General features: G+C 41.8%; 1 protein-coding gene across 1 annotated transcript in view; it reads left to right on the plus strand.

Annotated features, from left to right (window-relative positions):
* Limch1 (LIM and calponin homology domains 1) overlaps positions 1-14,124 on the plus strand; it is a 314,380-nt gene that overhangs the window by 218,299 nt on the left and 81,957 nt on the right. The window contains exons 4-6 of the mRNA XM_035452755.1: positions 5,846-5,952; positions 11,316-11,346; positions 12,840-12,950. Coding sequence (XP_035308646.1) covers positions 5,846-5,952; positions 11,316-11,346; positions 12,840-12,950 — 249 coding nt within the window. The remainder of the gene's footprint in view (positions 1-5,845; positions 5,953-11,315; positions 11,347-12,839; positions 12,951-14,124) is intronic.

A 14,124-nucleotide genomic window follows, 5' to 3' on the forward strand; every position in this document is an offset into this window, starting at 1 on the left:
CTACTGTAACAAATGCCTGGAATATGCCAGACAGTTGGGCTGAGCTTTTAATGTGTGTTTCCTGTTATTCTGACACCTATATCTACAAGGTTGAGAGCATCCTTACTTTCAGACTAGAGATGTGGGGATCAGAAAGGTTAGGAAGTCTAACCAAGAACACACAGCCAGAATGCAGATGAGGCTGAGGTTCTAACTGAAGTCCTTTCATCTCCTAAACAATTATGTCATGTTCTCTTATATCTACTGTCTAATTTGATACAAAGCTTTTATTTATGTGAACTTTGAATTGTGTGTGTGTGTGTGTGTGTGTGTGTGTGTGTGTGTGTGTGTGTGTGTGTATCAGAGAACAACTTGTAGGAGTCTTTCTTTCCAGACTATGGATCTGCATTTGTTTCCACAGTTGCTGGATGAAGGCTCTCTGATGACTCTTAGGAACCAATCTATGAGTACAGCAGAATATTGTTAGACATGATTACATTGATTTTCCCCTCCAGTTGTATTTGGTTCTATCCTAGATCTCTGGGCCACCCAGACTTTGGATCCTGGTGCGGTATCAGGGGTGGGCTTACTTTCATGGCATGGGTCTCAGGCTGAAGCAGTAATTTGTTGGCCACTCTCAAAATCTCTGTGCCACTCTTACCACTAACCAACCTTTCCAGAACATCCATAGGCAGGGCAGACTGTAGGTCAAAGGTTATATGGCTGGGTTGATGTCCCAGTCCCTCTACTGGAAATCTTGTCTAGTTACAGGATATGACCAGTTCAAGGCTACATATTTGCAATTGCTAGGAGTCTTAGCTGGGATCATCCTTGCACCAGGTTTCTGCCTGACCCCAAAATTCCCTCCCTTTTCTAACTGGCTCTTTCAATACTCCACCACAACCTTGGCTATAGTTTCCCCTCCAACCTCTCCTCCCAGTGCTCCCCACCTCCCTTCTTCTCCCCTATCAATTCCTCCTCATTAGTTTCTCTTCAGAAAAGGGCAGGCCACCAACCAGTATATCAACCAGTTGTGGAGTATCAAGTTGCAGAACACCAGGCACTTTCTCTCCTATTAAGTCTGGATGAGGCAACCCAGTAATTGAAAAGGTCACAAAAGCAGGCAACAGAGTCAGAGACAACCCCCACTCCCACTGTTAGGAGTCCCACAAGAACACCAAGCTAAACAACTGTAACATACATGCAAGGGACCTAACTCAGTCCCATGCAGGCTTCCTGGTTGTTGGTTCAGTCTTTGTACTCACCAATTCTTAATATTTTGCTATTTGTGTATTCTTCTCTCTAAACACAGAAAAACATCTGTACAGTCTCTCCACCTCACCCTCCTCTTCATCCATGTCTTTTGCTTTGTGGCCTTCCTCTTCCCACATGTGAAAATACATGTATGTACACAGACATGCTCACACAATTTTAATTGAACCATTCAAAGTTGTGTTGCAGAAGTAACACACCCTTAAACAATCCAGATGTGTTCTTAAAATAAGATGTCCACTCACTTTACTGCATTACCATCACCACACCTCGGAAAGTTAATGCCCAATCAGTAATTTATTCAATAGTATGCGCATAGTCAACACCATAGCCTTATTTGCTTTTCCTTCTAGAATCTAGAGTCCAGTTAAGGCTCATACATTTGGTCAGCATATATCTTTAATTACCAGGGTGTTTTTTTGTTTTTTTTTTGTTTTTTGTTTTTTGTTTTGTTTTGTTTTTGTAACAATGATTTTTTTTCAAGTCCCTAGAAAGCTCCCCAAAAGATTACTAAGTGGAATCATTAGCTATGTGTAACAACATATAATAGTCATTATAGTAAATCCGAGTCTCCCACTTCTCCCATGGGATTGAGACACCATTAAATGGTTTAACTCTGAACCTGAGCTACTAAGATGAGGGTTTTGCTTGAAATTGTAAATGTAGAGACATCTCAGTGCATAGAGAAGGCAGATGAGAAAGTACGGGATGTGTCCTTTGTAATTAAGAACACGGTTGTTCTTGCCTGCTCCAGTGGCTGGCCTCTGTTAGCTCTTGGCCCGGTGGCTCTTCCTTCTGGCTTTGCCTCTGACTAGGGCTTGGCTCTTCTCCAGCATCATTAGGTTACAGCAAGGAGTTGGAAACAGACCTACAGTTATTTAAATCTTCCAGGCCAAATTGTCCCTGCTGGCTGCCATACAGAGCTTGTATGTTTGTGGGCTGTGTGCTGAATGGTGTGCTGTGTTCAGGATACACGTGCGCATCTGGGACTGTGCATATGGAGAACACCTCCTTGTTTGTGCTCACGATCCGGGACGCCATAATCCTAGGGGACTGCATGGAGGGCAGAGGCCTGTCCTTTATTGTGGTCACTGGTGATTCCTAGAGAGCACTTGCTGACTTCCTCATTTTCCTGAGAGGCACTCACTTGGATTCCAAAAGACACTCAAATGCTCATTGAAGCTCACCTGGCATCTGTACTGATCACTACCTTCTTTGGAGTTGTTGTCTTCAGTAAAGTGTGTGTTTACCCCTTTGAAATATGGACCTGCAAAGCAGGGGCATGCCTTATTTTGAACATAGCAGCCTCAGAACCAGTGGGGTCTTTGAAGAGTGTCAGAGCCAAAAAGAATGGGACAGAGGCAGAGACAGAGAGGGGAGAGGGAAGGGAACGAGAGAAGAAGCGAGGGAGGGAGGGAGGGAGGGAGGGAGGGGGAGGGAGGGAGGGAGGGAGGGAGGGAGGGAAGGAAATGAGGGAATATATTTGAGTTCTAATGGGAGACAAACAGGAAAGAGAAAAACTGAGAGGGGAAGGAGGTATAGAGGGAAAGAGGGAGAAATGGAGAGAAGCAGGAGGGTGGGAAATTGGGGATAGATGAATAAGCATAAACAACTAGAAACTGGAGAGATGGGAACAAGAATTGCAACTTTGGGGGCTTAGCATTTTTACCTCTGGGGAATCCCCATCCTGTCTTCGTGATGAGTTAGCTTCCATGCAGGTTTAGCTGGCTGATTCAGTATGAGGAGTGACAGTTCTATGTCTCAGCTGTCCCTGCCTCCTGCAGCCTGCTTTCTGCATCTGTAAGACCCTCTGAGATCAGTCCTACCTCCATGGCCCCACTGTCCTTTGGTACTGAACTCAAGTTCCATGCTTGGATTCATCAGACATACTACGCTGTTTTGCTACCTCCATCTTTTGCTGATCGTAACCTTGGATCATTGCGTAATTGTTCTAGACTGCAGATCACTCACTCATCCGTCAGTAGAGGATAAGGTGTGTGGGGATTAACAGTTAATATAATAAATGCAGCCCTTGGAAGGGTGTTGGTCACAGAATATGGGCCATAGAAAGGTCAACAACTTTCTACTATCACTCTTTAGAGCTTGAGCATATTAATTTTTTATTGCCACATTAAAAATTACCATAAACTAACATCTCAGAATGGTACCCATATATTACCTTACATTGTCTATAGATTAGATGTCTGGATGGGGTGAGCCAGGGCTGTTTTCTCAGAATATCATAGGGCTGAAATCAAGATGTCTGCAAAGCTGACCTGGAACATCTCCCAAGCCCATTCCAAGTTCATGGCACTTAACTGAATTCGATCCTTTGCAGCTGTGGTGTTCAGGTAACTCTTCCATCACCTTCTGTAAAAGCTCCCTAGTTAAATCAATGCCAATCAGATAATCTTTCTCTTGGTTAACTTAGAGGCAATTGTTCAGTGCCATGACGTTATCACAGTCATGGTTATCACTTGTTCTCAAGGGGAGTTACTTAGGGTGTGTGCAACTGGAGGCAGGATTCTTAGGGGCCTGAGGGTCCTGCCTACACACTGGGTATTTAAAAATACCATCTTTGCTGATCTGAACTACCTGGGATGAACTAGATAATCACCACCCTCAGTTCAGTTGTTTACTGCAGTTTATCAGCATTCAGGGGGTTTCTCATTAACGTGGTTCCTGGAACTGTAGTTTTTGCAAATTGATGGAGTCAATCCACACCTTTGGAACTCTCTCAAGAAGAGGGCAATTAGAGATTCATAACAATAAATCTGTTGGTCAGTTGTTCTGGGGTCTTCAAAAGATGACCCACAATTTGCATTCACTTTCAGAACTCATTTATTACTAGGGCTTCCCATACATGGGCGGGTGGCCCAGATGGAACCCTCCTTAACTTAGAGTATAATTGTCAGCCAGTCCTGCTCCTCTGCTGTTCACAGTAAATCTGTGCCTGTATCACCATGAGGAGAAGAGTGTTTGCATTGTTTTCAGAAGTTTTCCTTGGTCACAGTTTCCTTCCCAACCAAGTTCAGATTTTGTAAAGTTAATTTTTAGCAAACAACGTAGTGGTTTCATCATGGCATCTGCATGTATAGCATTGTATCTTGCACTTTGGGCTACCTCTGCTCTTCTCCCACATCCCCTCTACCTGCTATTTCTTTCCTCCCCCAAATATTCAGGAGAGAGCAATGGAGTAAATGTGATAGGAAAGAAGGACTCGATTTCTTTTATCTTTTAATTCATCTTGTATCCATTAAAAAGTTATTTTAGTCAAAGCCCATAATGAATGCATGAAGGGTGTAAAAATTTGCAAAGGATATATTTAAATCAGTTAATTAGAAAAAGTTGAGGATGAGAGCACCTTAGGCAACAAAACCTTTTGTTATCTTCAAATTGCCTATATTTTACAATGTCTTATTTTGTGTGTGTGCCATATGTTTTTGTGTACATGTATATACATGCAATGCACATGTGGACACATGTGTTTGGAAACCAGAAGTCAATGTGATGCATCTTCCTCTATCACTATTCATTAATGACTTTTCTATAGTTGTTATAAAATGCCATAACCAACAAAACTTTAAAAGAAAGTGTTAAATTGGGCTTGTGATTTCCAAAGGTTAGAGTTCATGATAGCAATGCAAAAACAAGGCAGTAGGAAGAACTGAGAGCTCACACCTTGACCCATAATTGGTAGGCAGAGAAAGCACACTGGGAATGGTGGGAGTCTTTTGAAGCCCCACAGTCCACCTGCATTGACACACTTTCTCCAACAAGATCACACCTCCTACCCCTTCCCAAACAGTTTCACTACTGGGGACTAACCTTGCAAACATATGAGCCCATTCTCATTCAAACCAACACAGCTGTCCACCTTACTTTTTTGAGACAAGACCTCTTATTAAACCTGGAGCTTACCAGTAAGCCCCAGGAATCATCTACCTCCATCCAGCTTCCCATCCAGCTTCCTAGTGCTTGGACTTCAGGCATGTTCTATCATGCCTGGTTTTTTCCTTGGATACTGGGGATCTGAACTCAGGTCCTTATGCTTGCTCAGCAAACACCCAACAACAAAGCCATTCCCCCTGCTCTAATTATATTTTTAAAGTATCTATTGATACAAAGTTCTAAGCAATAAGGCATGGGGAAACAATTTATAAGCAATGGAAAATACCTGGCTGTCTAAAGTACTGTTCCTTAAAAAGATAAGGTTTTAGTTGGGGGGCAGGGGTTAGGGGAGGACGGGTGGGAGAAGGGAACTGGGATTGTCATGTAAAACAATCCTGTTTCTAATTCAAATTAAAAAAAGATGCTAAATTCCCTTTATAGCAGCATCTGACTTGCACTTGTTTACAATTGTATCAAGCTAAAGGGAAAATTGATTTGGTGTGGCTAGGGTTTTGGAAATCTGAAGTGTCTGTTTATTCTGGTGTGTCCTAAATGCAATTTTGTTGTGTGTTACACCATGATTTAGATATGACTTTAGCAACCACGATGGCTGGCATCTTGACAGCAATTTGGACTATTAATGAAGTGCTTCTGTCACAAAGATAATCTAAAGTAACATTTGGGCTTCTTTTCTTCCTTCCAGGACAACACCATCTTGTTCTTGAGAGGCTGTAAAGAGCTTGGCCTTAAAGAATCTCAACTCTTTGACCCAAGTGACCTCCAGGATACGTCCAGCAGGGTCACTGTCAAGTGAGTATGCCTGATTGATGTTTAACGGAAACCATTGATGTTTGGATTTGCAGATGTGTGAGGATGTTGTAAGTTCTAAGAGGTAGAGGATCACATATACCTAATTTTAAAAATGCACAAGCGACAACAAGCTTTTGCAACAGAACACTGTTGCAAAACAGTGTCCTGTCCTCTGTAGAGCTCTGATTCTGAGCTAATATAAATTTTTCAAATGCATATAGAACCAGAATTTCAAAGAAGAGAAAATGTTAAGTAGAGTTTAGCAGCAAGGCTACAGAGAAATATGCACAAAATCTGTGTGCTTTTTACAGCAACCCTTTTATTGGCTCCAGTGGGACAGTTGAATGGGCTCTTGGCAGACTGCACTCAAACAGATTGAGAGCTGTTGATGATGGGGGAAAAGGTGGTGATCTGGCTCCTTAGTTTATATCTGTAGCCATTTTCTCATCTGTGACAGTGATTAAGCTTTTTCAGAGATGGATCATTGACCTTTTGGCCATTTCTACCTGTATCTAGTGAACCATATATATGGGACCAAAGAATTCTTGCAGTATATATCTCTTCTGTATAAAGAGATAGTTCATGAGCAAAGGAATCTGTGTTTATGAGATGGCAAAAATAAATTGCCTGTAGTTCAAGGATTCTGCAGAGCCCATGATGTCATATAAAGCATTTGTCATTTTATTCAAACAGTATGATTGAGCAATAAGCTGGATTCTCTCCTGGGTCTGGAGAGATGGCACAGTGGTTTAGAGGGGGTAACACTATTCTTGCAGAGGACACAGTTCAGTTCTCAGCACCCATATTAGGTGCAACTTACAATGTCCTATAACTCCAGTTCCAGAGCATCTGGATCTCTGTTTTGGCCTCCAAGGACACCTACATTTATGTGCCCATGCTCATACACTGATATACACATATACACATTATATAAACATAAATCTTTTTTTTAAATATCTAAAAGTAAGGTAGGTGCCATATCCTATAATCACAGCACTTAAGAAGCAGAGGCAGGAGAATCTCTACACAACTGAGTCCAGCCTGGTTTACATAATGCATATACTAAACAAACTAGGGCTTCATAAGGACAACCCTGTTGCAGACATCAGCAACAACAAAACCCAGTAAGCTGAATTGAGTAGAGGGGATCTGTGACTTGATAATTTGGGGGCAGTGCTGTTATATCATGGAAGAACACAGAAGGGAAAAAGCCACAATTTAGAGTTGTTCTTTTTGTTCTATCCCCTGGCCTTGATTTCATAATTATGATGATGGGAGACTTGAAACTACTGAATGAATTGAAGTTGGGAAGTTTACAGTGGATTTTATGATTCGTGGCTGGAAACGAGGAGAGTCAGCAGCTATGATTGATGATCTAAAGTTACTTCTGTGATTTTAATGTGCCATTCTTTAGTATTTCTCATGGAAAGTGGATGTTAAGCGAAAAAAGTAAACAAAAGTTGCAATATTTCACAGTAAAAGCCTCCATAGGCCCCACTGCAACCATCACATGCTCCATTTGTCACTGAGCCTAAATCCGGCCTCTGCTAAGTTCTTCTTCATTTTGGGAAATCACTTCAAGTTCTGCCTCATCTCATGTTTCTAGTTTCACCTGCATGGCAAGTCCCCAGAAACAATAGCAATTGTGTAACACCATGGGTAATAATAGTCACACACACATTGCTTGGAGGGTTAAGGCAAGTTTACTCCGGTGGTTTACTCTAGCTCCTTTTTTAATTATTTTTGGCTACCTTTAAATGATAAATTACCAGAGCAGGAGAATTCTGAGGCCAGTGGGTTTTGGAAACTAAAACAGAAACTCAGATCTTCTTCATTGCTTATCTACAACAATCAGGATTGGAGCTCCAGGTCTAGCGCTCCCTACATCTATGGCTTGTTAAGCATCTTTACTTAGCTCTGTGCTGTCATCTACAGAGTAGGACTGGATTAAATAGTCTTCCAGATGTGACTCTAGGTAAAGCTTGGTCACTGCAGGGCTGGGGAAACAAGGCAATCAACTTCTAAAGGGATATATTAACTCAGAGGCACTAAAAGCAACTGGCCTTGAGAAAGCCACTTAGGCCATTCACAAATGGTCACAGTTCCTTTGTTATGGCAGTATCTTCATTTGTTTGTTCTTTTGATTTTGCCTTTTTTCTGTCTTCTCCTTCTTCTGCCTCCCACCTCCGATTCCTTCTTTATCTTTTCCTCTCATCTACCTCTCTTTTGCATTTCTTCTTCACTCTTTGCATTTTATAATGTCCTTGACTTGTACACTCTAATCTTTAGATACTGCTTTTCCATCACCTTCCCTTATGTCTCTGTACCTTCATTCATCTATTAAACAAATGTTTACTGAGTAGCTACTGTGTGTGAGATACTTCCCCTCCCTGAGGAAAATGCACAAACAAGATGACTAAGGGCCTCCGTTCATGTTGAATTTACACTGCAGTGTCAATAACTTAGAAATGTATTAAGTAAGAAAGAAAATAACTGGGGTTGGGGATTTGGCTCAGTAGTAGAGCACTTCCCTAGCAAGTGCAAGACCCAGGGTTTGGTCTGCAGCTCCAGATGAAAAAAACAAAAGAGAGAGAGAGAGAGAGAGAGAGAGAGAGAGAGAGAGAGAGGGAGGAGAAAAGAAAGAAAGAAAATAACCATGGGAAGGGAGAGTGCTGAGCAGAACATAAAATAGTGAGGCAGGAAAGAGAGTGGTCCATCCTGAGACGGTCAAGTTTAGGCCATCTGAAGGGGTAGCATTTCAGCTGAGGACTCAGGCTGCAACAAAAATGAGAAGGAAGCATCAGCCATGGGCAGATTTGCTGGATGTTTGGAGTGGAGGAACAGCAAGCAAAAGGCCAAGGAAATAGATGTTGTGGATGCTTAAAAGAAAAGGACCCAGTGAGGTTGGAGGGTTGTAGTTCAGGGTAAGTGTGAGGAGAGCAGTCTTCATATACAATGGGGGTGTTGAACTTGGAATCGTTATGTAGAAAGATTGTCTCACTAGAGTGGTATTTAGAAAATCATAAAGAATTTATACTAAAATTATGTCACAAATTAATTTGTGGAGCTTAGAAAGGCATTGCTTCTGGGTTTAGCAGGGGTGTAGGAGGGGAGCATGGAATAAGCTTCACAATATTTTCATAGGTGATTCTGCTTTTTGGCACTAGTCGGGGACTAGTTTTTAAAGTGTTAATTTTATAGCTCAGATAGGTTCAAGTACCGCTGCTGTTATTCTCCAGTTTCCCTTCTGAGAGTTGAGCTGCAAATGGCAGAGAGAGAGAGCATCATTTTAACAAGAGTATCAGAAAGGAGATACAGGATAAGGGATAGATCCCATGGGGGAAATTTGTGTTTTCTAAAATTGTCTCTTTTTAAAAAAAAAACAAAACACTCTAGTTTTAAGTATAAGTAATTTTTCTTACCTTTTCTGTCCAAATGTAACTTGAGCAGACAAAAAAAGAAAAATTTTAAGAGGAGAAACCTTCAAATTATTACATTACTGACTGTGAAATTGCATGAACTCTACTTGAAATGAATGCCAGACAGATTTGATGGAAATGAAAGCACAGTGCACAGGGGCTGCACAGTGCACAGGGGCTCACAGTGAAGAGGGGCTCACAGTGAAGAGGGGCTCACAGTGAAGAGGGGCTCACAGTGAAGAGGGGCTCACAGTGAAGAGGGGCTCACAGTCCAGAGAGGCCTACAGTGCAGAGAGGTCTACAGTGCACAGGGGGCTCACAGTGCACAGGGGGTGCACAGTGCACAGGGGCTGCACAGTGCACAGGGGCTGCACAATGCACAGGGGCTCACAGTGCACAGGGGCTGCACAGTGCACAGGGGCTCACAGTGCACAGGGGCTGCACAGTGCAGAGGGGGTGCACAGTGCAGAGGGAGTGCACAGTGCAGAGGGGGTGCACAGTGCAGAGGGGGTGCACAGTGCAGAGGGGCTCACAGTGCAGAGAGGCTCACAGTGCAGAGGAGGTGCTCAGCACAGAGGGGCACCCAGCACAGACCTTCCGGGGAATCAACACAGCATGCGGAGAGGCTGTGGCTGGCTTCTGGGGTAGAAGTCTCTCTAAAACTTGGAAGTATTTCCCAGTAATTGGTGATTATGAGGAGATAATTCTACAAATATTTTGTGAGGTCCTACTGTGTGCCACATAAAATTTTTTAGCACCCAGTCACAGTTTCAGTTGGTGAACTTTTATTGTCAATGTGGGAAGAGAGTCATTTTCCCTATCCTTGTTTTTCTAAGATGCTTTAGATTTTCCTTGGATTTATTTCATCTTTCTGTTGTTAAACGGAAAAACAATCTTCATAGATATTTAAGCCGAGAATAGCATGCTATTTTTTTCCTAAAAAAATATAGAAACATGTCCTTAATCAAATGCAAATTGAATGAATTCTTGTCTTAACTGAAGCCCCAGACCCTGTGTTGATCTTCACAGAGTGGGACTAGTGTTTACTAGTCCTTCCAATATCAATCAGGTTAAACTTGCCCACCAGCTCATCACACCTAGTTTGTTAGCATGGGCTAGAAGCAAGTAATTATGGTCTAAATGCTTTGAGGCATTCTTGGCTAGTTTATACGATGGGATTTCTACTTCCCACACCTCACCAAAGTGACCAGAGAAAAGAAATCCAACATTAATTTTCCTAATAAATACTTATTTGTAGATATGTTCATGGAGCTTTCAAATACCTTTGGAAACATTTTGAAACACCATGATGTGAATAGTCAGAGCTTTGGTGGGCTTTAGTTAGGGAATAAACATTATGTGTGTTTTTGAACACATGTGCACACATTTGAAAATAGCATGCATATTTTCCAGTGTGTGGCCAATTTTTCATTCTGATTTGTAGCAGGGGGATGGGGGGACCAGTTGGATAGTACTGCTTCTTATACACGTATTTTCAGGTCTGTTTCACTAAGTTTTCAGACCTGTACTAGATCTACTTGCATGAAGAACACTTGAGAGATGTGATCAAATTTCCTTTTAGACAGAATCATCAACAACCAAACTTTGTAAATTCAAATATAAACAGTCTCAGTTTTAAACAGAATTCTCACCTTTCATATGTTAAAAGGTGTTTACTTTCCTGGTGTCCTGCAAAACCTTAATCCAATCTGGTCCTCCTAATGGTTTTTGTTTGTTTGTTTGTTTTGTTTTGTTTTGTTTTTTCCCCTCAACAATTTTATCCTATAACTGAAATCATCAGCCATGGGCCTTAAAAAAGTCATCAATATTCTTCTGATTTTGTTTTATGTGGTTTTTGCAAGTATGTCTTAAAGGTGTTTAAGGAAGGACCACACTGAAGAAACTGCTATTGTAATAATGTTTTGTTTTTCTTTCCTTACCTAGGAACCTTGATTATAGCCGGAAGCTGAAAAACGTAAGTTTTTTAACATCTCTCTCCAAGTTTGTATACTTTTAGCTTTAATGGTCCAAGGTTGATGTTTAGCTAAATGCAGAGCATCTGATAGGTCTTAGTAAAAAGATTCTTTCTTAGGAAAACGTATATGCCTCTCCTATAGAATAGTTAATAACTGTGCTAAAACTAAAAATAGTAGATTTGGAGGTTTCACTCTAATCAGAATTCAATCTCAAAATAAACAAATAAAAGCTTGTATTCTGTGTGCGGTTCATTTTCTTAAAAGAGTGATCAGTTTCAACATTAACATTAGCCATTTCCATTTGTGGCCCAGATGGGATCACAGTCAGCACACATTAGTTATGTTATGGTTCTAGTTAATGTCCTTACATTCAGGATTGTCTGTTCTCGGGGAATTTATTTGTACGAACTCAGTCAATAAAAGACCTTCTGGAAGTTTTTGAAGGATTCACGATGTAAGAGTTTCCCACAAGAGGTGGAAAACTGAACCGTATCATAGTACTCATGCACATAGCTATACTTTGGGCCATGGCCAGCTGGACCTATATGCCTATGTCTCATTATCCAGAGCATGTTCTGGCCCACCATGGGGAAGGTAGTACAATAAGTCCTTCCTGGCATAGATGAAGCAAAAAGACAGAATGTGAGCATAAAGTCTAAAATTTTGTATGGGCTTCTGATCCCTCTAATTCAGCTAAGGAGCACATCTTTAGCCAACCTCTTTTTTTCCCCAACTCAAAGTAAAGAACATTTGTGTTTTTGTGGACAGCTCTTTGGAGAGACAGCACAAAACTAATGTAGGACAGTAACCTCAGACCATTGGATATTCACGGACATTCTTCAGCAGCCAAGTTTGTTTAATTGATAGCAACTGTGTCAGGGCTAAAATTTTCCCATCTCAGATTAATGGGGATGTGGCTATGCTCTGATGCGAGAGACTTTCAGGTCCCACTCTCTAGGCATTGCTGTCTTCTGACTTCACTCAGATGTACTGTGTTGATCCTGTGCTGTGGAACACTCAGTAACCTTTATTGCTCCTTTGGGATTTTTGCCATCCATTCCAGGAGGCTGTCAAGTGGAAATTAGGGGCTTCCAGAGCACCCATCTCAAATGGAGCTGACAGTCTCCTGCATTACTTGTCTGGGTAAAGACTCCACAGAGTTTGTGGGGAAATGCTGTCTGATGAGTATGTCGTTTTGGAGGATTTATTTCCCCTTCTTGCTCACTCAGAGATCACTTTCTCACAACCTCCTTTTTCCTAGAGCTGGAGACTTACTTGACTGAATTGTGTGTCTGGGTCAACTGAGACAGCATTGGGTTCCCATTACCTCGATCTCAAATTGATGGTTGCAGCGTGCACTGGTTTTCACAAGTCGCCATTGCTGAGTTGTTCCTTCCTGCCTTGCTGTTCCTGGAATGTTACTGATCCCCAAGTTGAAATATCTTTCTTCAGGACAGATCCTCCCACTCTTATGCATTGTTTTCCTCTATAGGTGTTAGTGACCATTTATTGGCTGGGGAAAGCTGCAAACAGCTGTGCATCCTACAGTGGAACCACACTGAATCTGAAGGAGTTCGAAGGACTGTTGGCTCAGATGCGAAAGGTAACTTGGCTTTTCCTCCTCATCCCCTGACAGTTGAACAAAATGGGAAAGCAACATGTTTTTTAAGATTATTACAATTCTGGGGCTAGAGTGCTCAGTCAGAAAGAGCATTTGTTTCTCTTCCAGAGGACCCAGGTCCAGTTCCCAGCAGCCTCATGGTAGCATGCAACCTTAGGTAACTCCAGGTCCAGGGGATATGATGCCCTCTTCTGATCCCTGTGGGCATGCATGCAGAGAAAACACTCATACACATAGAATGAATAAAGTCTTTACTAAAATGAAGATAATTACGGTTTTGCATGCTGGAACAGTGCTGACCCAAGGTATGCACTCAAGAAAAGGACTATTTGTCTTACCCAGAGCTTATTTGCCTCCTGAGGCTCATATCACTTGAAGTTTTATACTTTACACTCTTCAGTGAGTGGCAAATCTGAGATGGCTCCAACTGTAGTTTCAAAAGAGTGAGTTTGATATGTTGGTATATGTACACACCATGGAGCTCCTGGCTTGTACATTTGGGGGAAGTGATGCTTGAATTAAACAGTGTAGCATTATACAAAACAAACACTTGCCCTGCACTTTCAGATTAAAGGTCATTGTGCTTGCCTGTTAGGGCCTTGATGTGGGTGAGGTGATACCAGCCATGTCCTTGCCACAGCTCCTACCCTGGACAGGCTCTGAGAAGCTAGAAGTATTCCTTCTACTGTGTGTGTCTGGTGACCATCATATCTGGGTGATCTGGAAACTCAAAAGGTGTTTTTAAAGCTTGATGTATTTATTTGACAAAATATTGGATGGCATAGCATTAACAACTTGGTTTGTTTGCTTGTGGGAAAAACTGACAGAAGGTCAGAATTTGTTAATGAAACAATGGAATGCTTTGCATGTACCTGCCTTTTAAAGGCTCAGCAATATGGTTAATTCATACGAAATATTGGTTCATATTGTTGCACAGGAGAATCCCTGCCGAGAAGCCTCTAAGCAGGAAGGCTCACCTACTGTTATCATCCATGTATTTTGATCAGGGCCATCTCAGAGCACAAATAATTGAGGCCAGTCCTTCCTTGCTTTTCTACCATACAAAATAAATCCCCTATTGAGACTCGATGAAAATAGCAAAAGGGCCAGCAAGTTGGCTCAGTGGGCAAAGAGAGAGATGCAACAAAAAGTTTTC

This window comes from Cricetulus griseus (assembly GCF_003668045.3).
Source record: "Cricetulus griseus strain 17A/GY chromosome 1 unlocalized genomic scaffold, alternate assembly CriGri-PICRH-1.0 chr1_1, whole genome shotgun sequence".
In the NCBI taxonomy this organism is placed as follows: Eukaryota; Metazoa; Chordata; class Mammalia; order Rodentia; family Cricetidae; genus Cricetulus; species Cricetulus griseus.